Below are 25,962 nucleotides of genomic sequence, written 5' to 3'. Positions count from 1 at the left end.
GTTCTGGTGATTGGACGTACCATGCAAAAGGCAAAAGTATTGTATTTCCGTGCAGTATTGCTTACAATTTGACAATTGACATGTTTTCTCATGACAGCTGAACAGTTCTATTTGTATAGCAGCATGTCTTTAATTTCCTGCAGGTGCAAAGTTTAGTTTGCTTTCAAAGGAAAGAAATAATTTTTGCGTCTCCTGGCACAAGTTAGACCGGGTCCGCTAGTTTCTTCGCTCTCAGTTATGTCGTTCGCAAACACTGTTGTAATTTTGGGTTTATATCTATTTAATTTTTGTAAATGTAACGACTTGTACAGTGACAGAGTTTTAAGCTATGACGAGGAAACATTCAAGAAAAATATTGGTGGTAGTGTACCTCATTTTGTGAACTTTTATGCTCCTTGGTAAGAAATTTGGTGTCTTTCTCATTATTTTTATTACTCATGTGTAAATCAAAACAAAATAATTAAAAGTTTCGAAGAATTGCGTTTTCCTTTTCGATCATGCAGTAAGTTTTTTTTTTTCCAAAGAATTGTGATACTTCCCCCCTTTTATATTATCCTAAAAATGTTCTGTTAATTCTTCAAGTGTCTATGATTTTTTTTTCTTTTTTTTTTTTATTGATTAAAAGAAGCCAAAACGAATGCTGTTTCAGTAGAGTGTAAGAATTTTCTCTGCCTGTTTTTTTAAGTCTTACTTGCTGTCAGGTACTTGTGATTTTTAGTTCAGGTGAATCAGTGTACGATTGTTATTGTTTGTGTTCATTATTTACTGTTACTGACTTAAAGAAAAGTATTGATTGCTTTTGTCACAGACATTCCTAATAAGTTTGATTTTTAGATTTGACAATAATCTTAGTGCAGCTTTATTTTGCATGTAAGTATTTAACTTGCTTCAAACCCTTTTAGGTGTGGCTACTGCAAACGTTTGAAACCAGTATGGGATGAACTTGCCGAAAAGTATAATGTTGATTCAACTGTTCAGAAACTTGCTATTGCAAAGGTATTCTTTTGGTGCTTTGTAAGATTTTATGTGACCTCATTCTGAGTGAATACTTCCAATGAAAAGGGCCAGATTAAGGCATGGGCCCAGGGCACCAACATTTGGGAGGCTTCAAATCTGTCAGTAAAATTTTGATTTCGGACTCATTCCATATCGCACTATAGCAAGATGTAAATATTAAATGTAGAAAACAAATCCTTGTAAAAATTTAATCTGTTTCGCAAATTCCAAAACCACTCCAAGTTCGTTCTACATTTATAACACTTTTTAAAGTTATACCATAGATAATTTTTATATTAATAGCTTTTTCCAACAGGCAAAGTTTGACGACATCTTATTATACTATCATGTTTAGTTATCTTAATACTATGTCACTTCTATATTTTGTACCATAAGGTACCACCAAATTTAGTACAGATATGTTAATACGCAAGTATCAAGATATTTTGCTGCTTCTGCGTGTAAAATTAGCTCAAGGTAGGGGGGGGGGAGCAACGAATAAATTTGGTGCCCAGAGTCTTCAAAAACTTTAGTTGGGCCCTGCCACTGAACAAAACAAATTTGATGGAATAGAATTTTCCCACATGGACAAGATATGCTATTCTACATGTTATTAATTCATTTTCAAACGTAAGTTGTTTTTTCTATGTCTACACATATGAAGTCTTATTTATTCTTAATTGTATTTCTAGGTTGATTGCACTTCTGATACTCCATTATGTGTAGAAGAAAATATTTCTGGCTATCCTTCGTAAGTAGTCAATATTTTAAATTAAATTAAAATAGTGTGTGACAGTTAATATTGTTTACCTCAATTTTAAACCCTAGTTTAAAAAATATTGGGCCGCCTTCAGGCTTGGGCCCGGGCCAACAGTTGACAATTTTCCGCCCTGTGCACGCCCCCTGCCCTCCTCCCCCTAAAACTCTTATAAAACTTACACTGCACCGATTTCGAGCCGAGGATCCCCCAAGGGCCGGACCCCGATTAGGCTACTATCTGGTTCCCAAGATGTGCCAAATTCAGCTCCTTGATACATCCTGAGTAAAAAATGCAAAAATCATGATTCTCGCATTTTTTTAGCAAATTTTTCAAGATCAATTTTTGTGGCTGATATGTTCCATGTCTTGCCATTTATTTAATACCGAATTCAGTATTTTAGAAGTTGTTTTGTTATTTCTTGTTTTTATCTTACTTCTACTGCGTACTGTTAATATCTTAAGAATGAGAAAAACTTACTCTACTTTATTTCATATTCTGCACTACTTGCAATTGAAAAATTAAGTGTTTGTTTTGAGAAATATTTCGTTGCATGTGTCTTACAAGGTATAATCATTTTGTAAGACTCGTTATCAACTTCTGAAAAGTGCAAATAAAGTGCTTTAAATAATTTCAACTGTTCTAGAGTCTTTGAAAATTATTTAAGTTTTTGAAATTCCTTGAAATGTTCTTCAGTTTTGTCTCTTATGAAGAAAATAAAGTATGAGTTCCCCAAATGGCCAGAATATTACTCTTTCATTTTTATTTTCTGAATTTCTACACCATTTCTTTTAAACCATTTTGTACAATTTTTATACTGTAGGGCATCTAATGAAAAGGGGGGGGGGGGGAGAGGGTTTGTTGGGGAAGTGAGCAAAAACAAACTACACTAAAAGCCGATATAAGCAAATGATGATATGCATCTTTTTTCTCCTCTCTCGTTTTTCCTCTCTGTTGATTAATGTCAACAATTTGTTGAACAAGCAATTTTTATTTTGATTGATCTTGATTTGCCAAAGAATGCATAACTTTTAAAAAACTTTGTTCACCTGTTTTTCTTCAGATTTTTGTTGCCTCAATTACCTCATATAAGGCCTCAAAATACGGATTTTTATATCTATTTTTCAAAAAAATTCCCGGACCCTCTGAAATTTTGGATGTTCTACATCCGACTTAAAGGGATACTCTCCTATAATCCTTACCACTACAAGGTGAATACAAAAATAAGAAAATAAAAGTAACCATCCAATTGTGGAATCATTAAAAATTGAGACAAAAAAACATCTTCTATGTTATTATTTTTATGCTTGTCTGTGTGTGAGTCTATATGTATACATGTGTGTGTGTGTCAGGGCAATGTGCGAATCCGGACCCCTCCCGAAAATAATTTCTGGATACGGCCTTGGGTACAATTAAATTGTGCACCATAGTTTTACCCTGTATGAATTTAATTGAATCAAAATTTAAACTATTAGAGTGCAAAATAGCTGAAGTAAGATGTTGATTTAAACATTTCAGACTTATATATTATCCAGCTAATGAGATGAAAGGTGAAAAATATCAAGGAAAACGAGACTTAACTGGACTAGAAGATTTCATTTATAACCATTTAGGCAGAAAAGAAAAACAGCCAAAAGTATATTTTTTATTTTGTTTCTTTCTTCTGATGAAAAATTCTACTTTGGGTATTTAATTTAAAATTTCTCTATTAGTTTGCTTGTTGACCAGTTTTGCCATCGGTTTAGTGTTTTTAACCTACTTCCTCTTTATTTTAAACTTTGTGATCTTACTATATGCCTTTATGTTGACAAAAAAGTAAATGAATTATCAAATAAAATATTGTTACGCGTTCGATGCAACTTCAAACTTTCTTTAAATGACGACACAATTCTTGAGAAAAACACAGGATAACTATGTACAGGAAATGTAGTTACAACTGCTAAATCAGTCATCAGCAATCAAGCAAATAACAAATAAACACCATAAACTCAACGGCCACATACATATTTACTTCAAAATATGCAAAAACAGAGCGAGAGGCTAATACACAGAGCCAAATACATGCTCTCAGCATTAGGGCTCAGACCAGTCTGACTTTTTATCATGCGTGGAGGCTTGCTTCTTGATGTTTCCTTTTTATTCCATTCACAAATCTTAGCCTGCAGAAATGGAGGGACCATATACTTCATTCGATTGTAAGGGGGTTGTATATTCATTACAAGAAACTACAGGTTAAGTTACTACACTAATTTCTAGATGAAGAATAATGGAATAAATGCCAAATTTAGCCAGATTACAACAAATTAATCATAAAAATAATTACTATTTACAGAATTTGTAACAATATGTTAAAATGACTGTCCAGTTCCTTACTTTAGTAGCTATTTCTTTTTAAATATTAGTTCTCACTTAATCTAAGATTTTTATTTTTTTATGAAAATTATAAAGTAATCTTCACTATTCTAAAAATGGAGTATAGAGAAAAGTACTGACACATGAAACATGGTGCAATATTGAAAATGTGCATATCTATTCGAAATAGAAAAATTAAACTAAAAATTGAGCGCTAATTTAACCATTTAACTTTTGTATTTAGCCGCAATTATGTGCTGGTTGAGTATAGAATATATTATTTTTCACATTTCCCATATATATATATATATATATATATATATATATATATATATATATATATATATATATATATATATATATATATATTTATATATATATACAAACAATAAATGAAATAATAAAATAATGTGAAGGATTATTCAGCCTAGGCCCTAGCTAGGCCCAGCCTGTAGTCCATATATATAAACCAACAAGGAATTGATTATGACCTGATATTACTAAAATACTTAAATTTATGCTTTACAATTTAAAAATATTGGGATTTAACTATCCATAATAGTGTTATGTAAAATGTCAGCTGTGAAGATCATTTTTTAATATTTTATTCGGTTTTACACAGCTTTTATATTATTTGTTTTGTCTTTAGTCGGTACACTTTGTCGGTACATATTATGCTTATATGGCATAAAATAACATAATTTGTTTTTCGTTACTGAATTTGTTCACCTTAGTTTCTTTTTCAAGTCATAGTTAAAGAAATTATATTTAAAAAATACACTTTCCGCCGATTAATCTGCAAAATTTGGCCGATTACTGATTACTGCCAAATAATCGGTGCATCCTTAGTTTCAATATTTTGTGTTTTAAAAGTTTTCATTGAAAACTTATATTTTTGTACAGTAGAAGACCGTTATAACGCCGACCTGTATAATGCAATTCTCTATAAACCGCACTACTTTTCAGAAGTAAGCAATAGGTTTTGAAGTTTAAAAAATCCCTCTGTTTTGCTTTGCAAAAATAAAAATTGTTAGACAAATTAAATTTTGAAAGTTTTTCATCTTTCCATCTTATTTTAAAGCTTTTAAATTGAAAATTAGTACTCATAGTAAACAGAAAATACCAGATGCTCTTGAAAATGCAGTTGTTATGCAAACCATGAAGCTAGCAGAAGTGCAGGATTTTGATTGTGAAACATATTTATTTGTGAATAACTAATTGTAATATTGGTGATTTAATACTCATTGCAGATAAAACTCATTCAGAAGTGCTAATATATAGATATATTCTGAATATTAGTTTCAAAATTTGTGAAATGATATATAACGCAAAAGCCTGTATAACGCAAAAGCTCTGGTCCCAAGGTGTGCGTTATAACGGTCTTCTACTGTAGTACGTTGTAATTTGAAATCGATATATTTTTAATAATTCATTATTATTATATGTATTGAATTAGCTTTCACAGTTCATATAGTTTGGTTATCAGGCTATTAGGACTGACACTGCCAAATTTATTTGTTCCAAGGCTTTTGTTAGAGATTACTAATGTATTTACGTGCATTGTTGTTGATGTTCCAAACCATTGATCAACCATTTTTTGTCTATTTCATTCGATTTTTCGTCTGTTTCAAACTATTTTTGGTCTATGTATCGAATCATAAGTGCAAACATCAATGGTGCACCTCTACTTCTATAGGCACTAGTGTTAAAACATTATTGATTATTCCAAAAAATATCCTTAAAATAGAGGTGCAGCACTGATAAAAAATTTATATGTTTTGAAACATAAATGTTCAATTTTAAAACACCGATGGTATCAATGCATTGACCAAAAGAAACTTTGATATTCTGACACACAAGCACGTTTTTTCCCCATCTCACAACTTTGCTTGCTCAGTAGAAATATAGACTTTTTTTTACAGGTTTCATCATCCAAGTTGGCATCCACTGCTGAAAGCGTTGCATTCGTTCTTAATGATGAAAACTTTCACAATACCATTGACAAGGGACTGCATTTTGTCAAATTCTATGCTCCTTGGTGTGGACATTGTATGAAAATGGCACATGCTTGGGAAGAACTGGCAGAATTTTCTCAAAACGATAAATCTGTTACCATTTCAAAAGTAAATATTTTTTTTATTGTTTACCTTAACTGTCAGGGGCTTGAATGTATGTACTCAAAATAACACTATGCATATATTTAATGTTGCTTTTTGAGATTTTCGAAAAGCAATGTTTGAGGTATAGCTTCCTAACTATATTCTTTTCAGGTCAGGGCTTTGCTTGATTTGGTATGTTGTTCGCATTGGTATTTCCTTTGCTCTAGTAAAAATGTTTTAAAAAGTGATGGGGGAAGTAGAAATTGCCATAACATGACTTAGAAAACATCTATACTAATAACATTTTTTCGAACATGCTAATCTCAGGTACTACTGGTTCCCATTGAAAAATTCTTTTTGTGTTGGAATGGTCCATTTATTGAGCAAGGCTGTTGGCTACATAACATTACGCTATATGACTAATAGGAGTGGAGCAGCAATAAATTGAAATTAAATCAATAATAATCATGATGTCTTTTTTATTGCATCAATAGCTCGGAATATTGTTGCACGAATAGCTCAGTCAGTAAAGCGCTTGACCAGAATCTGTAAAATCTCGGGTTCGAAACCGGCTGCAGGCGAGATGATGAGCAGCATGTTTTACGTGGCTTGTTTGAAAATTAATTAATTTAAAACTCAAGGGTTTTTAATTTTTTTTTATTGATTTTTTTTTTATTGATTTTCTTATTTAATGGAAAACCTCAAAGTGAATAAAGGTTGTGTATTTTTTTACCATATATATATAAATATATATATATATATATATATATATATATATATATATATATATCATAGCCTAATGTACTTAAAATAGTTTTTAATACATTATTGTTGTCTTATTAATGTGGGTAAAACTACGAGGCACAGCTAAAAATAAATAAAGGAAAGTATAAATTCTTTTTCAATATTATTACTGACCCAGGCAATGCTCGGTATGTTTGCTAGTGCTATATATATATATATATATATATATATATATATATTCTTAGTTACCGCGAGATGTTTTTTTACATTTATATTTCACACATTGAAAGTTGAAAAAATGTCTCAAAGTAATGAAACATATTTTCATGCTTTGTATTAAAAAAAATAATAGCATCATGAAAAACAGGGGGGGGGGCAACTGTAATTTTTTAAATATTACATTTGAATGTTTTGTGAATTAAAAAACCTTGCAGTCCGACATTAAACAATTTCCATTTCGGTGTTGGTGTTAAAACTAAACATACATTAGAATTCATGTTGCAGGTATGGTACAATTAACCAATGTCCTAAACTCTTGCTTCAGCTTACTTCTCAACTTAAGTGTCAAAGACGAGAAACAGACCAAAGTTAAAAACAAGAACAAAATTTTTTGAAACTGATTAAACTACTTTTGAATTTACACAAGTGCAAGGGTGTGCACAGGAGGGGGGGGGGAGACACCTGTTGGCCCTGATCCGAGCCTGAAGGAGGGCCCAAGATTTTTTTTAATGAGGGGGGGGGGAATATATGTAAGGATGTAGGGGTATGCTGACAAATAATCTATTAGTGCTTTCAGCATTTTTCAATTTTAAATTGAAAACTAGATTGGTCTCTTGTACATTGTGCAGTTGATGCAGTTCACTTACATACTGTCCACTTAAATTATGCATTGGAGTGCTGCCAGTAGTATATTGGCATTTTGTACAATTGTTGCACATAAATTGACACATGGTACACTACAGGGATACTTTATTATTAGTGAGTTGGTGTACCCACAATCTGTGTACTGGTACATTGTTCATTAGTATATTGTACTTATCAAAATACATTGCTATGCTGTAAGACTGGCATGTTGTATCTTGTTATACGGCCATTGGATATTGGTTCATACTACTCCAGAATAATATGCTTGGGTATGTTGTATGCAGGTATTTTATTATAATTTGAATAATAAGCTAATTTTTATTTATGACTAAAACTAATTGAAAGATGTGCTAATGATTGCATTTTAAATTTAATTGTATTCCTTTTAAAAGAGCAAGTTGAAGTAAGGTCACAAATTAATCTTTTCATTGGCTAAAATGAAACAGGTTATAGATTAAGAGAGTCATCTATAAAATGTGTTTTCAAACCTAGATTTTAGTAGCTGCTTTCAACATTATTAATTTTAGTGCCTGTAATTTAGTAAAATATATTTATTTTAATTTTGTTTTGCTAATGTTAGTGTAGTTTTAGCTACATACAAATTAAACAACTTTACTTATGGTTTTAAAAGAGACTGATCTTGTGATTAATTTTTAACGATCTTAGTTTTAAAAATTAACTTTTATTTTTTAATTTTTATAAATTAAAATCTTTTAGAGAGAAGAAGAGAAATACCAATGGTGTTAGTAATTTATCATTATTGATTTAAACTAATTTTTTTTTGCAAAAGATCACAAACATTTTCGTTGAAATTACGTATTCAGCTAAAAAGGAAATATATTTCAGATTGATTGCCCTGCTAACAAAAAATCTTGTGCAGAGTTTGATATTAAAGGATTTCCTACACTGTTATGGATCGTTAACGGGAAAAAGGTAAAATCTTTTTCATGAAGCATTTTTGCTGCATTTTCGTTAATATATTTAAGTGCAAGATGATGCTATGATTAACATAACTGCTGGTGTACAAAGTTGAAATGCTGCAGTATTCATTGAAGTTTGCTGCTATTTTTTTTTTTTTTTTAAGGAAGAAAAGGAAGTCATAAACTTAATTTTTTTTCAAATGAAAAATGAGATGTTTTGAAAAACGAAAAGTGAGCAGAGTGTGAAATGTTTTTTTTGTTTTTTCTGTAAAATTTCAATACAGAATTCTTTTGATGCACATTGCTTCATATGTATGAGTGATAGGGCCAAGGGCATTTTTTTTTTCTTTTTGCATCACATTTTATTTCTGTGGCAGTACAAAAATATGAAACTTTTATTAACATGAAATCTGATTCATATCCTTCCAAGGGTAATTTCACTTAATGTAATTCAAAGGAGTTCTGGTGCAGTTTAAAAGTTGAATATTGTCCAATTTTCACGAAAGGCCTTTTGGTACTCTTACCACTTGAAAATAAATATGTATGGGAAACAGGGTTCTAATATGTCTGCAGAAAATAAATGCCTCAACTTGATGCTGAATCTGACATTTCAACATTCTTACATAAAGCCTAATAATTAATATCTGCTAATAATAAGAACTGTTTCTCTAATTAAAATGTAACATTTGACATTTTGTTTGACTATATTGTTTAAAGTTTATTCCAAGAAAATTTGTGTCAATTTTTGAAAATTCCTTTTTTTTTTTTTTGCATCAGAATAATTACTATCGGAACAATTTTTCGTTTTAATTGCAAAGAACCTGTTTCTAGAATGTTGCATTCAGACCATGCTATTAAAGAAAAACCAGGGGTTCCATCAAAAAAGTTGTCATTGAAAATGGTTATCTAAAAAAAATTAAGAAACTGTGTTTAGACAAAGAACATCTGAGCTCAAGTCTAACTTAGTTGAATCCTCCCTCCTTTTTTTCATTGTTGTTGTATTTTTAAAGCTGTGCATAGGGTTACTATTAAGTCAGCAGCATAGCAAAAATTGAATTTTAAAGGTGTTGTCAAAGAATTATTATTGTGATGCACTGGTTCATTCGTAAGCAGACAGCAAAGCCATGCCAATTCTTTAAAAGATAAATTAAAGCTTGTTTTTGTTTATAAAATATTGTTGCTTTAAAAATAAGTATTTTGAGCAATTGAAAATGATCTAAAGTTGAAGACTATTAACATGTAAGGCAAGGATGGATGTTTTGTACCTCTTTTGGTGAATATCAAACTTTCTGGCATAGTCTTTGTCGATTCAAGCAAAAAAAGATAGACAAATCATACCTTCAAAGTTTCGAAAGTTCTTAAATGTAGCATATTTTAAAATACAGAAAGTTACAGGCATAGTTTTGTTCTTCCCAAAAAAATTCCTGGCTGAGCTGTACCTTTTCTCACTTGTGATTTTTGATAAAAATTCGGAACAGCTTCATCTCCCGTCAGGGGCGCCGACTTGCAAAAATTATTGGGGAGGCTAGACGACCTCAGGAGTCTAAGGTGGTATATAATCCTGAAGAGCTTCCCCCCCCCCACTGAAAAAAAAAGAAGAAAATATCATATTTTTGTTCCTTGAAACTACTGGTTTACATATTTTCTTTTCTTCTTTTTCAAAATTGTAGTTTCAAAAATGCAGTCATGTTAGATGACATTAAGGAAAGGGGACTCTCCTTTGGAAAAAAAAATTTGGAAGTGATGCTATAAAAAGCGCATCTGTATTCCATCTGTGATGATATGAGAGGAAGGAATGGGACTTGGAACTCTCCTTTGGAATTTTCAAAAGAGAAGCTCCCCAAAATACCATTCCAGACGATCTTAAGTAATGTTAGGGAGAGGGGAAGTTTGGGGAATTTACCCTGGAGATTTCTTGAAACACTCGCACTAAACATAGCAGTTTGAGGCCTTTTGTAACGAGGGAGTACAGAGGCTTTTCCCCAGTAATTATTTGAAACTGAATTTCCAAAACCGCAATTTTAGACAGCCTACAAAGATGTTAGGATGTTGATTCTACCCGGAAAATTTGAACTTCTAATCCTAACAACTCAGTTGGTAATCTTCAATAACTTTAGGCAAAGGAATGGAATTTGGTGCATTTCCCCCAAGTTTTTAGAAATTTAAGTTCTGAAAATGCTACTTTTGACCATCTTTTAGGGATGTTAGAGAAAGGCTATGTTCGAAGGCTTTCCCCTGAAAATGTTTTGAAATTAAAATCCTACTAAAGGCTGCATTTCATTACATTAAGGGAAGGGGTGGGGTTTGGAACTCTATAGAGAAAATTATTCAAAATTGGAAGTTTTATTTATTTATTTATTTTTTTTTTGTTGCCTTTGATGACCTTAGGTTTGATGACCCTAGGAGTTCGGTACTCACCTCTTAAAATTTTTAGAAAGTGAAATTCATGAAGCCTAATTTTAGAGCATCTTTGTTGACGTTACAGGAATGGGACTTTGGAGACTTTCCCTCGGAATTCGACCCTTTTTTGAGTGTAATTTTATAGGGAGAGCATCAGTTACAAAATGACAAGCAAAAAGAAATTTGTCTTCACTCTTCACATAAAACACTCCTCAAGCAAAAGTACTTGCCACTCTCTCTAAAAAATGACACTCACAAACCCAAATTATTTGGGGGGGGGGGGGGCGAGCCTCCCCCAAGTTTCATGGAGTCTGCGCTAGTGTCTCCGGTGCATGATCTTTTGTTGCAGTTTTTTTTTTATTTAAACAATCATCATTTTTCTTTAAACAATATGCACCATTTGGAGCATGTTTATTTGAGGTTCTCAAATGCTTCAAATATTGTTTTTGTGCAGATCCAGAAGTATCAAGGAGGAAGAAATTTAATGGATTTTAAGAGATTTATTGCGGACATGAAAGCTGCTCATAAGGACGAAATTGAGAGTGAAGAGGAAGAAAAAGTGCCAGAAGAGACAGAAAAATCAGTAATGACTTAATTTATATCGTCATTTTGCAATCATTTCAAAAAATTACCTCATGGTATAAGTGTGTAAAGGTTACAACTGTCATTTCAAATATTTCAGGATAATATAGTTGTTGAGCTCTCTGGTGCAAATTTTGATAGTGCCATTGCTAAAGATTTCAGCTTTGTTAAATTTTACATGCCTTGGTAAGTAAACCATAATTTCTGTTTCAGATTTTTTTCAAATAGTATCGTTACACATCCACATGAACTAATGTCTATAGCTAAAAAAATCTCCCTACAAATTGCTTAAGACAATAACACAAAATCTTTGAGTATTTTTGTTACTTTTTTTTTCGTCTGAGGCTAACTGGCAAATAATATTCTGTATTGGTAATCTGTTAGTTGGTAGAAATTTATATAATTTACTGTCAGTCAATATTAATGAAATAGTTATGTAATAAAATAGTAATGGGAATTTTTAGCAGAGCTCAAATTAACCAATCTTATTCTTAGTTTCAATATATTTAAGACTTGATATTTATTTCATACCAAAATGCTTTAAAATTGCTTTATGCTTTTAGACAATAATGAAATAATATGCATGTGTAGAATTTGCACCATTCTTTGCTACTGAAGTTTCAGTATCTGCATACTTATACTTGATTATAATTTGTGTATAAGTGTTTAGCGAATGGAGAATTAGTATCATTCAAGTATTAAAGTTAAAATATAAAGTTTTATTGTATGAGTTTATTTCTTTTTTTACAGGTGTGGTCATTCAAAAAGACTTGCACCGGTATGGAATGAGCTTGCTAAAAAATTTGTTAGAAGTACTGAAATCAAAATTGCTGAAGTTGATTGCAATCAAGATGAGGAGTTATGTCAGAAATATAAAGTAAATTCCACGATGGATTGATTTTTTTTTTTCATTTATTACTTTATTTTACTCTATTTTAAATTGGAAGTCATAGTAAACTCCCGATTATCTGCGGAATAGGGTAGTAAAGTAACCTCAGATAAGCAAAATCTGTAAAAACGATTTTACTGTATGCAATAGCTTAAAAGATCAATAACACTCACATGCACTTTAACAACCGCTAAAACAATAGGGTAAGGTCACAAGTAAGAGACAAGGGTCCAGTAGTAGACAGTCATGAGTTTGGACTTAAATAATAAGCTTTTTAGGCGGGTAAAACTGATGTTGCTGTGGCCCATGAATATGGTGCAACCATCGATCAGAGTGAATTTTCTGAGCCAATTGGTATTTACAAGGCAGTGGTGAAAGGTTTGTGAAAATCTACCACGAGATTAACTGGTGTTTCATGTTCATTTGATTTTGTTACGGATTTACTCACTTTACACATCTTGGAATGTCTGGTCAAGTGGTTATATCACTTATGAAACCACTGCTAGGAAAAGGATATTGTCTGATCACGGACAGCTTCTATACTTCTCCACAGTTGGCCGATATACTAGTGCAACTGTATTCTACTAACACATACGATACAGTCCGTGCAATAAGGAAAAAGTTCCTAAATGATTTCAAAATAAAAAACAGAAAGGTGACATTCTCCCTTTTCAACATAGGAAAAATTACTGCTTTAAAATGGTACAGTAAAAAAGATGTTTGTATGATTTTTTCAGTCCATACAGCAGAGATGATTGAGTATGAAGATAAAAAAAAAGAAAAGAAATTGAAACTGAAAGTTGTTCATGATTATAACAACACAATGGGAGGTGTTGATAAAGTTGATCAACATCTTACAGACTACCCTGTTGCAAGAAAACAAGGCAAAAAATATTACCAAAAGATATTTTTTCATCTCCTAGACCAAGCATTATTTAACTCCTTCATTTTGTATAGTTCCGCAAGAGGTGCGAAAAATAATATGAACTACAGAATAGCAATTGTTGGACAAAATAAGTTGAAAGTTCAGCTTCTAGGACTAGGGCATCCTAGTCTGAACTTGCTATGCCTCACATGTCGACACTTCCCAGAACACATTCCATCATCAGGGAAAAAATCTGCTCCAACCAGACAGTGTTTTATATGCTGTCATAAAACCAATGAAAAAGGAAAAAAGATAAGACTTGAGACATGAGTTTATTGCAAGGAGTGCGACATACGCTTGTGCACAGTACCGTGTTTTGGGACATACCATACTGTAAAAAATTTGTAAAATTTACTTATTAACACCATGTTATTGTTTGTATATTACATTTCACTAGTTATATTTTATATTGAGCTTCAAAATGTTGTTCAGTTTGCTCATTTCAAATAAGATGTGTGTGTAATCCATTTTTTTATGTGTATGCAAAAATTATAACAATAGTACTTATTGTATTTATTTTTTAAAATTTTTAACAAAAAAATATTCTAACTTCTATAATGATATAAGGAACAAAATTAAACAGTCAAAAAAAAATCCCCCATTTTTTCTGTAACTCTTGCCACTGTTAAAGGGTTAAGAACTTGTTTTTACTGAAATTTTCAAACAACTTAGCCGAAGAGTAAGTTTGTTCCATATAATAATTTTTATATATTTCAGTATTTAATAATCTATGTTTTGTAAGTTTTATGGTTTCTTCCCATTCTCTAAAAGTATTCCCAAAAAATATTTTAAGAGAAATGCATTGATTTTTGTAAACAAATTAAATTCTGCCACACAGTTGAAATGGTCTCTGAAAGAACAGGACCGTTAAGTGCACAATTATGCATACTCCCATTTTATGTGTAAAACGATATTTTTTGAAATTTCGAATCAAATTGTGATTTACGAAATTTTGTTCCAGAAGGGATCATGTCTTTTTGTCTTGTTTTATTTCTAAATAACTACGCTGTCAGGAGTTTATTATCAATATAATTTAGTGCCATAAATTTTGATAAAATGGTTGTACCCAAAACATTATTGAACATTGCTATAGGAATGTATTCTTCAATAAAAACCTATCTAATTTAATGACTCTTAAGTTTAGATGATACCATATTGAAAAAATTTCTTTTTTACTAAAGTGTGAAATATTCTGAAAATACAAAACAGAATGTATCGAGGTAAAGAATGATCTCTTCATAACCTAATTCCATGATTTTTTTTTTTTTTTACATAAAACATTTTATCAGTAAAATTATTTTCTTTTCCAATTTTTGAGTTGTTTTTTCCATCGTATGTGATATTTGTATAAAATTTAAATAAAGAGTGTTCTTGAACATAACATACTTTATACTTATCTCACATAATTTTATGCATAACGTAATATTTAAATGTGAAAATGTTCCGCAGGTAAGCAAAAGAAAAAAACTTTTTTTTCTTTACATTAAAAAATCTTTCTAAACTTTCTAAGTATATATAGACTCTTACTTTGGTTTGTAGTGAATCAGCCTTACTTGCAATTTTTTTAAATCTGGAGAAAGCATGGAAGTGTTAAAATTAGCCAAGGAATTAAAAATAGCATTATTTTTTTTCTTTTTAATGGATTGTGTTCATTAAATGAGTGACCCATTCCAAACGTAAATAAGAATAACACGGTTTGAGATAAAAATGAGCCGTTGGTGAAAAATACATTACCTTCAATTAGTTCTCCAAACTGTATTGTTCTTATTTACGTTTGAAATGGGTCACTCATTTAATAGACGCACTGCATGTATGACAATAACTGGCATTACGTTATGTGAGAGTGTATGTTATTTTGTTGAATGTATTTCAAAGTTCTTAGCTGTTAAAGTGCAACGCTTTTAAAGAATTAACTATGAGTATAAATGCCAATATAATTTATTTTTTGTTAAGTGAGATTTTTACATCATTACCTTTTTCAGGTTGTAGGCTACCCAACAATGCTCCTGTTTAGAAATGGAGAACATGTTACAGAGTATGTAGGTCCTAGAAAACTAGAAGACTTACATAATTTTCTACAAGACTATCTTGTACATAGTGAGCTATAAGTAAGTTTGATCATGTGTTGTGTTATAAATGGACAAGTTTGTCGTAAAATGTTTTCCAATTTTATTCTTGCATTAACTTTCATTTTAACACTGAGGATTGATTGTATTTGTTGTATGCAGCTGTTACCAAAACTTTCGAAGATAAAGAAATAAAAGTCAAGCCAATGTTGGAAAATAAGAATCGACCAAACCACGCCATCGCTGTGACAACCGGGTTTGAGTGCCTGCTCTAAGAACATCGACATCTTCTCAATGACACCACTATTAGAGAAGATGTGTGCTCAGAAAAAGGCCCATTCATTTCAGAAATATTTTGTTTTATTTTAAATATGTATTTTTTTTTTTTGTAGTTTTGTATGATTTGTTAAATGTAGTAAAACTATCGATGCTCATATTTAATGTGATAGCCGACAGAGTGATGCAGAGGTTAGATGTTGGTCTCTTATGCGCCCTATGAAGAATGTTCGAACCTGGCTTAAAGCCCGTGTTGTGAGAACTAAATAATTGCCACAGTTTTTGATTAATGTGCTACACATCAGATCTTCTGCTACAATGAATTGCAATTCTTATACAAATTCAATTTTATTGCAACAGTTTTTCTTGATCCTGCTCCAAAATTACATTTTGTTGCTTTGAAAATTGCTCCAACATAACTTTCAGCATTTCCTGTACCTAAAATTGGCTAGAAAAGGCTACTACAGTTGAACTCGCTTATAATGAAAGAGAAGGGACCGCAATATTTTACCGCTCGTAAAAAGCGGGCTCATGAAAAAAAAATCATTAAAATTCTTACACACTTGCTTTGCTGGTTTTCAATTTGTGTACAGTGGCAAAGAAGGTGGTTAATCCCGATGAACTATCCCTTTGTCTCTTTCTTGCGCTATTGATGTCTTTCTTGGAATTATTCATTGACCAAAACATCATCATTTCCACCCCGGCTGAAATAGTTTAAGTTTTTCTGCATATCAAAAGACATAGAGTATGTTGATGGTAGTTCAGTTTCAAATTTTTTAACATTGTTGTCGCTTTTATTGGTTTTTGCATTGCATTAGTTTGAATTTGAGCTACAATGAAATCAGGAATAAGTATATCGGAAGTGATAACATTGACATCAACAAATATAATTTTTCAACGCTTCTCTTACTACAAATTTAAAAAAAAAGCTGTCATGACTTGTTTTCAGGATTTAAAACTCATAATTTCGCTAGAAATCAATAGAAATTTTATGAATCACAAAAATATTGCTTGTTTAAAGCAGGTTTTGCTCTCATAGAAATAACATAGCAGTAACCAAATATTTCTGATTTATTTGTCAAAATGGAGTTTTTGTTAAATCAGGGCTTGTTATAAGCAAATTCGACTGTGCTGTTTACTAAAAAAGGCAGTATTTATTCCCACAAAAAGGCATTCCATGGATCACAATTTGTTTTCTTTAATGAAGAGCAAAATATGTGCTATAAGCATTTAGTACAAAAATTTAAAACCAAGTGAAAAATTGATTAATATACATCACTTTTTAAAAGTTGCTATTTTTATGCATTTAAAGGGTGTTTTTTTAGAGGTATAGAACTTCAAGTTGGCAACACTGTTTGATATGTGTGCCATTTTGATAGGTATCACTTGTTTTATGTTCAGTTCGGTTTGCCATTTCATCATGAATAGGCAACAAGGCGGTGGGTACAACATGTCACACAGCATGTGTCACAATTGATTTATTGAAAGAAACATTCGGTGAATGAATAATTTCGCGTAATGAACCCGTGAATTGGCCTCCAAGATCATGCGATTTAACAGTGCTGTACTATTTTTTGTGGGGCTATATGGAGTCTCTGGTCTGCACCGATAAGCCACAGACGATTGACGCCTAGAAAGAAAACATCCGCCACCTTATTACTGACATACGGCCTCTATTGCTGCAAAAAGTGAGAAAATTGGACTTTCCAAATGGACTTTCTCCGAGCCAGCCGAGGTGGCCATATGCCAGAAATCATATTTAAATAAAAATGGCAAAGAATCATCTTTCGAATACAGCAAAATTTATGGCAATTAACAACATTTAACTGTGTTTTATTTGAACCTGAAGTTCTCTACCTCTAAAAAAAACACCCTTTATATACACAGGGTGGCGACAAATCAGGGAAATATCAGGAAAATTCGAAAAAATAACAATAATTCAGGGAAAATTGATTAAATAAAGAAAAAAAAATTCTGCTTTGCAAAATTAAGTACCTTAATTTCCTACGCTTCTTCAGCCAGTTATCTGTTGAGAAAAAAGTAAAATTAATGAGGTGTGATTATACACTGCCGCATATTTGTGCATCTTTTTTTCTCAATGTCAAAGTATTGAATCTTAACTTATTAAACACAGGATGAACTTCCTATGATTGCTTCTGTGTCTGTAAAGTTGTTTATTTCACGTAGCTCGAGTTTCACAAGTTCTATGCCACGTAAAATGAACAACCCTACAGGCAAAGAGGAAGCCGTCATTAATGCCTTAGCTGCCTTGCCTTTACTCAGTGTCGTGAAGTAATTAGCGTACTGTTATCACGATTTCAAGAAAAATCTTTGTTTTTTAAAATTAATACGGTTAAAAGCTTAAAATTATTACTTCTTCACATTTTTAATTTAATTTCTAAAATTGAATGTTGAATGACAAACAACTTTGTTTTTTGCCATCATATTATTCGCTGTCACTTCAGATTATACGAAGGGGTTTTTTTTCTTCATAATTTAAAATTCTTTTATTTTAAAACCAAGTCAATTTTTTCTATATATATAGCAATTAATTGATTTTTGTTTTTGCATTTCAATGTTTGTTACTAAAGTAATCTAGGATTTTTTTTCTCCTATAAATAAAAAAAAAATTTGAAATTGAGTTATAAGTTTTTTTTTTTTTTTTTGTTATTTTTGCAGTAATAATTATACTGCTTGAAAATTTAGTTCAAAATTGTTTCCATATAAACTTTTTAGTTTTGCTATGATTAGATATTTCTTTAAGAGTGTTTGTAATAATTTCTTAGGATGTTTTAGATTTCCTATTATATTTCCCTGCAGATAATTTAATGTATTATTTTTTACTACAAAAAGGGGAATCTTTTCAAAATATATTTTTAATTAACAGCTTAAATACAAATACAAAAGTGAGGACGAGCAACAGGCTCTGGGCCCAGCTAGACTGGTCCTAGTCAATTTACAATCCCCAGTGAAGATCAATGGCCCTCTTAAAACTATCTACTCCCTTGCTCATTACCACCTCTTCCGGTAAGCTGTTCCAAGGTTACCATACCCTGCTAAAATAATAATTTTTCCTAATATCCATGTTAGCCTGAGATTTAAATAGCTTAAAACAATGACCCCTTGTCCTGTTTTCAGTGCTAAACTTCAGCCCCGTAACATCTTTCATTTTAATAAATTTAAACAACTGAATCATGTCCCCTCGGTCTCTTCTTTGCTCAAGACTACATTTCTAGCCTTCTAAGCCTGGAATCATAGTCTAAATGAGAAAGTCCATTTATTAGCCTTGTAGCCCGCCTTTGAACCCTTTCCAATACATCAATATATTTCTTAAGATAAGGAGACCAAAACTGATCAGCATATATTCAGTAAATTACCGCCCATTAGCCAGGGCTAAAGCAGAAATACGTGAAATACACCGCCAGCTCAGTCATTTCCAGCCGTGGACTGCAGTTTCGTGCTTATTAGCACTCATCAGCCCGGCATAGGAAAGTGACTGAGCTGGAGATGGAAAACCTCTTAAGGAAGCCAAGAGTGCGAAACAAACTGGTACCTTCTGTATTAGGTACCAGTTTGTTTCGCACTCTTGGCTTCCTTAAGAGGTTTTCCATCTCCAGCTCAGTCACTTTCCTATGCCGGGCTGATGAGTGCTAATAAGCACGAAACTGCAGTCCTCGGCTGGAAATGACTGAGCTAGCGGTGTATTTCACTGATCAGCATACTCCAAATGAGGTCTTACCAAACTTCTATATAAGGAAATGCAGTGTATTTTAACATGGTTTTTTATAACAGTAGTTTTATAACATACAGTGTATTTTAACATTAACGTTTTAAACATTGCATTTTATTTAATATGCAATGGTTTTCAAGTAGAGCAAAGCAAGGAAGCCATTATCATTGGTAACGTAAATCAAGGAAATTTGGTGAACTTAATCAGGGAAGTCAGGGAACTTTTTTTCAGTTTCTGTCGCCAACGTGATGCAATCAAGAGAAAAAAAACAATCCGAGAACATGCATATAATCCCAAAAATTTTAAAAAAAATTTCAACACTTTCAAAATTTATTTTTTAAAGAGAAGTTGAGTTTAATATGTTAGTCTGGTAAGAACATGTTGATTGAACACCAAGGAGACATATTAGAACCAGGATTTTTTTTTCTTTTTCATTTTTTTTAATCCCATTTTTCAATTTGGAGTATTATGTGCTACCACATGTTGTTGCTGATCCCCTTGATCTGAACCCCTAAACCAAGACCAAGAGATCATGTCGCAGTAAAAGATCAACGATAGTCCCACTCTCATCCGACAGTTGCCCCACAGAAGCACCGATACAGCAAATAATATGAGAGGGAGAGGCAATAGAAAAAGTCTTGGTGGAACCGTCAAAGACCAGACTTCTAATGTGGCCAGACCTTAGCCTAGCTAAGGCAGTTTGGACAAGTCTGCCACCACATGTGCTGCCAATAACAAAATATTGAACACAATTCAGCCAACAATCAAATAGAAATGTGTTACATTCTCAAACCTAAATTTTATGTATTGAAATTATACATTTCAACTTTTTTGCATGTAAAGGCTTTTAAGACTATATTAATCTTTTCAGAACAATTACATCAAGCATAAACGGTTATCAAGTGAGGCATATGCTCATCCTATCAAGAAGTGCTCATATGAAAAGGAACAAACTGTCACCTTCATCATTCTACTCGATTTCAACAAAGAGTCTACATAAAGATATGACTGTAAGAACCTGATATTTTAAGCAGAACTTTTAATACCTTATGTTTTAATGAATCAAGCAGTTGAATATCAAAAACCCAAACACACTCCTATGAAGTTTTTTTTTTTTTTTTTTTTTTTTTTTTTTTTTTTTTTAAATGTTTAGCGACCAATGAGAGAGAAATTTTGTTAAGAAAGTGATTACATACTGTGGCAATATGTACTGTATTGTGTATTATGTTCGGATTTTTGACGTCCTGCTGCAATGGTTTTTGTGAAATAGTTTTCGCATTAATAGCGAAATTTGTTTTTCATGAAAATGTATATCATTCCTAGAAATATTGTGTAGACTTACTTTCATGCATCTAGGACAATTCCAGTGAACCATTTTTTTTTTCGACATCAACTGAAATTTTAAAAGCTGATGCTTTAACTTCCATTAAGTATCAGTCATTCCATTTCAAATCAGGCAGGCAGGTATGAAAAGTGTCATATGACCATCAACGATTTTTTTTGAAAAAAATACAGTAGTTACAACTAAGGGACATATGAAATATCCCAAAAGTATTTTGCAAGAAATTGTTTTTTTCTTCAGTTACAGCCTACTAAAATTCTTCACAAAACGGCCATTTTAGAAAAAACGAGCAAAACACTCGATTTGAAATGGACACTATTTCATAAGTATTTAACCTAATTGAAATATTTTTTTTTTCTAAAAATAAATAAGGACCCATATATTATTTAGACATCGTTTTTGAAACTTTAGTTAAGTTTTTTGATTTAAAAAAAAAATATGGCGAAAAAACTGCATTTTTACCGATTTTATGATTTTTTTCCTCCATGAAAAAAGTTTTTTTGACTAAACAAAGATGGCAGTCTAAAGCCTTTATATGATGGTTTCACAAAAATAATTTTTTTCTTTATCAAAAAACTTAATTAAATTTTCAAAAACTATGTCTAAATGATATATAGGTCCTTATTTATTTTTAGAAAAAAGAATTATTCAAATAGGTTAAATACTTTTGAAATAGAGTGTCCATTTCAAATCAAGTGTTTTGCTGGTTTTTTACAAAATGGCCGATTTTGTGCAGAATTTTAGTAGGCTGTAACTGAAGGGAAAAAAAAGTTGCAAAATCCTTTTGGGATATTTCTTACTAGTGGCACCCGCACGGTTTTGTCTGTGGTAGAAAATTAAAAGGTTTTTTGGTTCGCCTGCATATTTACAAATAATGTATGATGAATTTCTCGCCAATTGGCTTGCCCATTTTACAGTTCCACGTTATGATAACTTGATAATTTACTCGTCCATCTTGTGATAATTTTTGCTTGGGAAAATGTTCTTAAAATTGGAATAGAAAAAGAACAAAATCGAATTTTCAACATGACTACTGTGAATGATGTTCTTTAAAAAAAAAAACGTTGTCATTACTTAAGCCTTTTTCTTTTTTTTTTGGAAAAAGTTTTGTTTGAGAGCAATAGCATAGTAAAATGCAATAGAGGGAACTCAGTTGACCAAAGTTGGTTGAGGTTAAGAATTAACTTGCAGGAACCTGAACAAAACATTTTTCTTGATTTTATTCTTTCTTTCATAAGAATGTTGTTGACGTGCTCATAGTTAATATAAACTTCATGGATTTATGGGGTGTCATTGCCTCGAGAGGTTGGACTTCTTTATTTACTTCACATAGAAGACAACACAAGAAAGATTCACAACACAAAGAGAAGAAATAACACCCAGGGCACCAGTAGAAATCGAACCCATGAACTCCAGTATATGAAGCAAAGCTTCTACCCGAGAGCCATATATATATATACATATTATAAGAATCATAATTGTTAATGAAAGTTCCCCATCGTGTTCTCTATTCAAGCAGTTACCAATACAAGTATTCTTCTTCAAACATTTTGTAAGTTAACTCCTTCTATCCTATTTTTATTCATTTTTGTTTATAACTTTTTTTTAGTGATAAAGAAATAGTAATAATGTTTTAACAACTTCAGTGTAATAGTTATTTTACCCTTTCACTGGATATGACAAAATATTTTGTCATACTATGAAGAAAAGCCTCCAATGTGAAACATGTTGCACATAAGTTTATTTTCTGACCAACTCTTGCAATTCACTTGAAAGTGGTTTAGTTGAACTGGTTTTGAAGCTCATTTTTTAAATTTTTTGTATTAAGTTCATTTTAAAAGTTTTGTAAAAAAATTTCATTTAAAGTTTACTTCATTTAATATTTTGTGAACTATTTAAAGAAACATCTGATTGCTTAATCTTTCATAGGAGTGGTTCTATTTGCATGTTGTAGTCTCATTATCACTTTCCAAGCAGCTTTTCTGATTTTCAGTTGATAATTATTCAATCAAATGCAAAGATACTCATGCAGATGTATAAAAGGCCAATCTGAAATTCAAATTTCAAAACAATATTCATAGCGTTTACCTGCCAAATGTTTTTTCATGTTGATTTAGATGAAAATTACATCATCTGTTAATTTTTGAAACTATATTTTTATGCAATAATTCTATAATTGATCTCATTTTCAGTTTTTTGTACATAAACTATCATTTACAAATTGTTAAAATGACTTGAAAACTGATTAAATATATTTTGCATACACCTGTTTCATAATTATCTCTTTTTGCATTATGTTTTTGATGTCTTGTCCACAAATAATAAATGCCGGTACAGACTTAACATGAGAATTCAACTTTTATCTGTGAACTATAATATGTATTTTATCTGCGATAATAAAATGAGTACCTTCCACCTCATTAAAATTTAGATACAATTTTGTTGGAAGATATTTTAAAAAATCTTGTGACTTTTAAAATTACTTGTGACAAATAATATTTTTCAAAATAATTTTCGCTTTTAATGCAAGTAAACCCTTTTCAGAAAGCTGAGGTCTCAACTATACTATTGAAGAAAAACCAATGGTTCTAGAGCAAAAACCAGTGTGCACCAGACCTACATCATAGTATAAAAGTCCAAAATTTTTCTGCGTAAGCAGATCACAGCAGATAAGAAAGGTTTGCTATCATTTAAGCTGAGTTGGAGAGGCTTTGGCAGGAAACAGGTTGCAAAATTTGTGTCAAAACCCAGTCATTCCATGTGAAGTGACCTTGTCGTCTCCATCCACCCATCTCCGTATTTGAACGAAGTTTTATAGAGATCTTTGAAACTCATCTGTACAAATTTTCAGCTTCCAAAACCCAAATCCCGAGGATCTATTTTAAAAAAAAAGGCTCCAAACTGGCAGATCAGCTTTGTAAAACCAATTGCTATGTTTAGCACGGTTCCCACATTGGAGGCCATTTTGGGGCCCACTTTTTTTCTTTATGAGGTATCCTAGATCCTCATGATTTGTGTCTCGTAAGCTGAAAATTTGCATTGGTTTCAAAAGCATTTTCCCCCTCTCTAGAACATCCTACAAATCGGAGATGATTGAATGGGGACCACCAGGTCACGTGACATGGAATAAATATCTATGATATTAAGCTTTTGCAGCAATTTTATGCAACTTTGCTACCTGTTTCCTGCTAAAGCCAGCGGGACTCAGCTTAAATAATAGCAAACCTTTCTTACTTGCCGTGATGTCCTTACGCAGAAAATTTTTGGGCCTGCATACTATGATATACTGAGGTCTGGCATTCATCGGCTCTTGGACTATTCTGTAATAAAGTGGATATGGATGGCGTTCCTCTTGTTAAAAAACAGTAAACACTGCACTGGATAAAAACAGACAGTTTACTGAACTAAATTTTTATTGATATTTGATCAACATGAACAATTGTCATTCATTACAGTCCTGAGACATTTTCACTACTTATCAGTAAAGGTACATTTTGTCCCAAAATAAAATGCAGTAACAGGAAATATAATACAAAATGTAGTTAATAACAACACTAGGGACATTGAGTTTTAATACAACTCAATGTCAAATTTGATCAATGTAAAAAAAAAAAAAAAAAATACACATGCAATCTTGAAAATAAATTGAACTTTACAAAAGAAAATAATGTAAAACATATCATTTTAATACTGATTCGTAAAGATAACTTACAAGACTTTTGTGTTTCAAAAAAATAAAAATAAATAAAAAAAAGCCAAGAAAAATATCACAACACAATAAATGTACATATATATATTTTTTTTTGCCAGCAGTAGTTGAAAGTATCACGTTTTAAATCTGCTTCCGAAATCTACTGTTATCATATAGGCATGAATAAATATATTTTTAACCGACTTCAAAAAGGAGGCGGTTATCAGTTCATACCGTATGTATGTTTTTTTTTTTTTTTTGTCCACTCATAGCGTCTCACCTAGTGAACCGATTTTGATGATTCTTTTTTTAATGGATAGAGGATGGCTCAACTTAGGTCCCATTACTTTGTTAGACCATATTTGTTCTTTAGAAAAAAAGTTATGGGCAAAAAACAGCAAATTTCCCTATTAAATGATTAAAATGATATTGTAGCAAAGTTCGCACTTGTCATCCGTGGATAACGGTGGCTCAGTGGTAGAATTCTCGTCTCCCGCACGAGCAACCTGGGTTCAAATCCCGAGTAGGACAAAGTGAATTTTACTAAAATTTCGTTTCTACTGTTTTCCGTATTTTCTCGAATGTTCTATTAATTTCTGTGTCTTTTCAAGTTTGGAAAGTTCCAGCACTTTTTCAAGTTGTATATAAGGAGATGTAACGTTCATTCGTGGTTCTGAATTAAGATCTCGAGTTGAGACTAACGAGTATTCGCTTCATTTGGCTTTCACATTGTCTTCGCTATCTTCATCTACGCGACAATATGAAACTCATTGTTATAAAAGTTTGGTGCCATATAACTATAACATTAATGGTAATTGTAATGATAATTTTGAATAAAGGCTTTTCTAAAGCAATACAGTGATATAGAGCCGCACTTCTTACTAGGTAATTTCTTACTTTTACTGAAATATCTACATCTACACTAAAAAGAATGAAATAAAAAAATTTTGAAAAAAAAATAGAACCGACTTCAAAATTGCTCTAAAAAGTGAAAAATAATTTTTGAAGTTGGCGCAAAAACAAAAAGTAAAATCCATTGTAACCATGCTTCGTTCATATTTTTATCAAAAAATCATCCAAACTTAGGAACGAAACATTTATATCGTTGCCCAAATATGCTGTCATCAATGCGTAATGCATGTGGTAGTGAAGAAACTGGACGTGGTTAAATTTATACTTGTAGTTGAGTTATGGCTGTGAATGGTTTTATCGATCGTTTTTGCGCCAACTTCAAAAATTATGCTTAAAAGTATTATCGATGGTGTTTAAAGAATAAAATTATTTTTCACTTTTTAGAGCAATTTTGAAGTCGGTTCTATTTTTTTTCAA

The 25,962-nt window shown here is 31.6% G+C and overlaps 1 protein-coding gene across 1 annotated transcript; it reads left to right on the top strand.

Moving 5' to 3' along the window:
- Positions 1-237: 237 nt before the first annotated feature.
- On the top strand, positions 238-20,678 carry LOC129233242 (thioredoxin domain-containing protein 5 homolog). The gene is made up of 11 exons (XM_054867295.1): positions 238-398; positions 903-996; positions 1,689-1,747; positions 3,272-3,389; positions 6,028-6,228; positions 8,659-8,745; positions 11,587-11,715; positions 11,815-11,900; positions 12,465-12,591; positions 15,511-15,636; positions 20,472-20,678. The coding sequence occupies exons 1-10, from the start codon at positions 238-240 to the stop codon at positions 15,634-15,636; spliced, it is 1,188 nt and encodes a 395-aa protein (XP_054723270.1). The 3' UTR covers positions 20,472-20,678.
- The last annotated feature ends 5,284 nt before the right edge of the window (positions 20,679-25,962 follow it).

The sequence above is a fragment of the Uloborus diversus genome, unplaced genomic scaffold (assembly GCF_026930045.1).
Source record: "Uloborus diversus isolate 005 unplaced genomic scaffold, Udiv.v.3.1 scaffold_278, whole genome shotgun sequence".
NCBI lineage: Eukaryota > Metazoa > Arthropoda > Arachnida > Araneae > Uloboridae > Uloborus > Uloborus diversus.
This window is presented reverse-complemented; position numbering and strand designations above follow the sequence as displayed.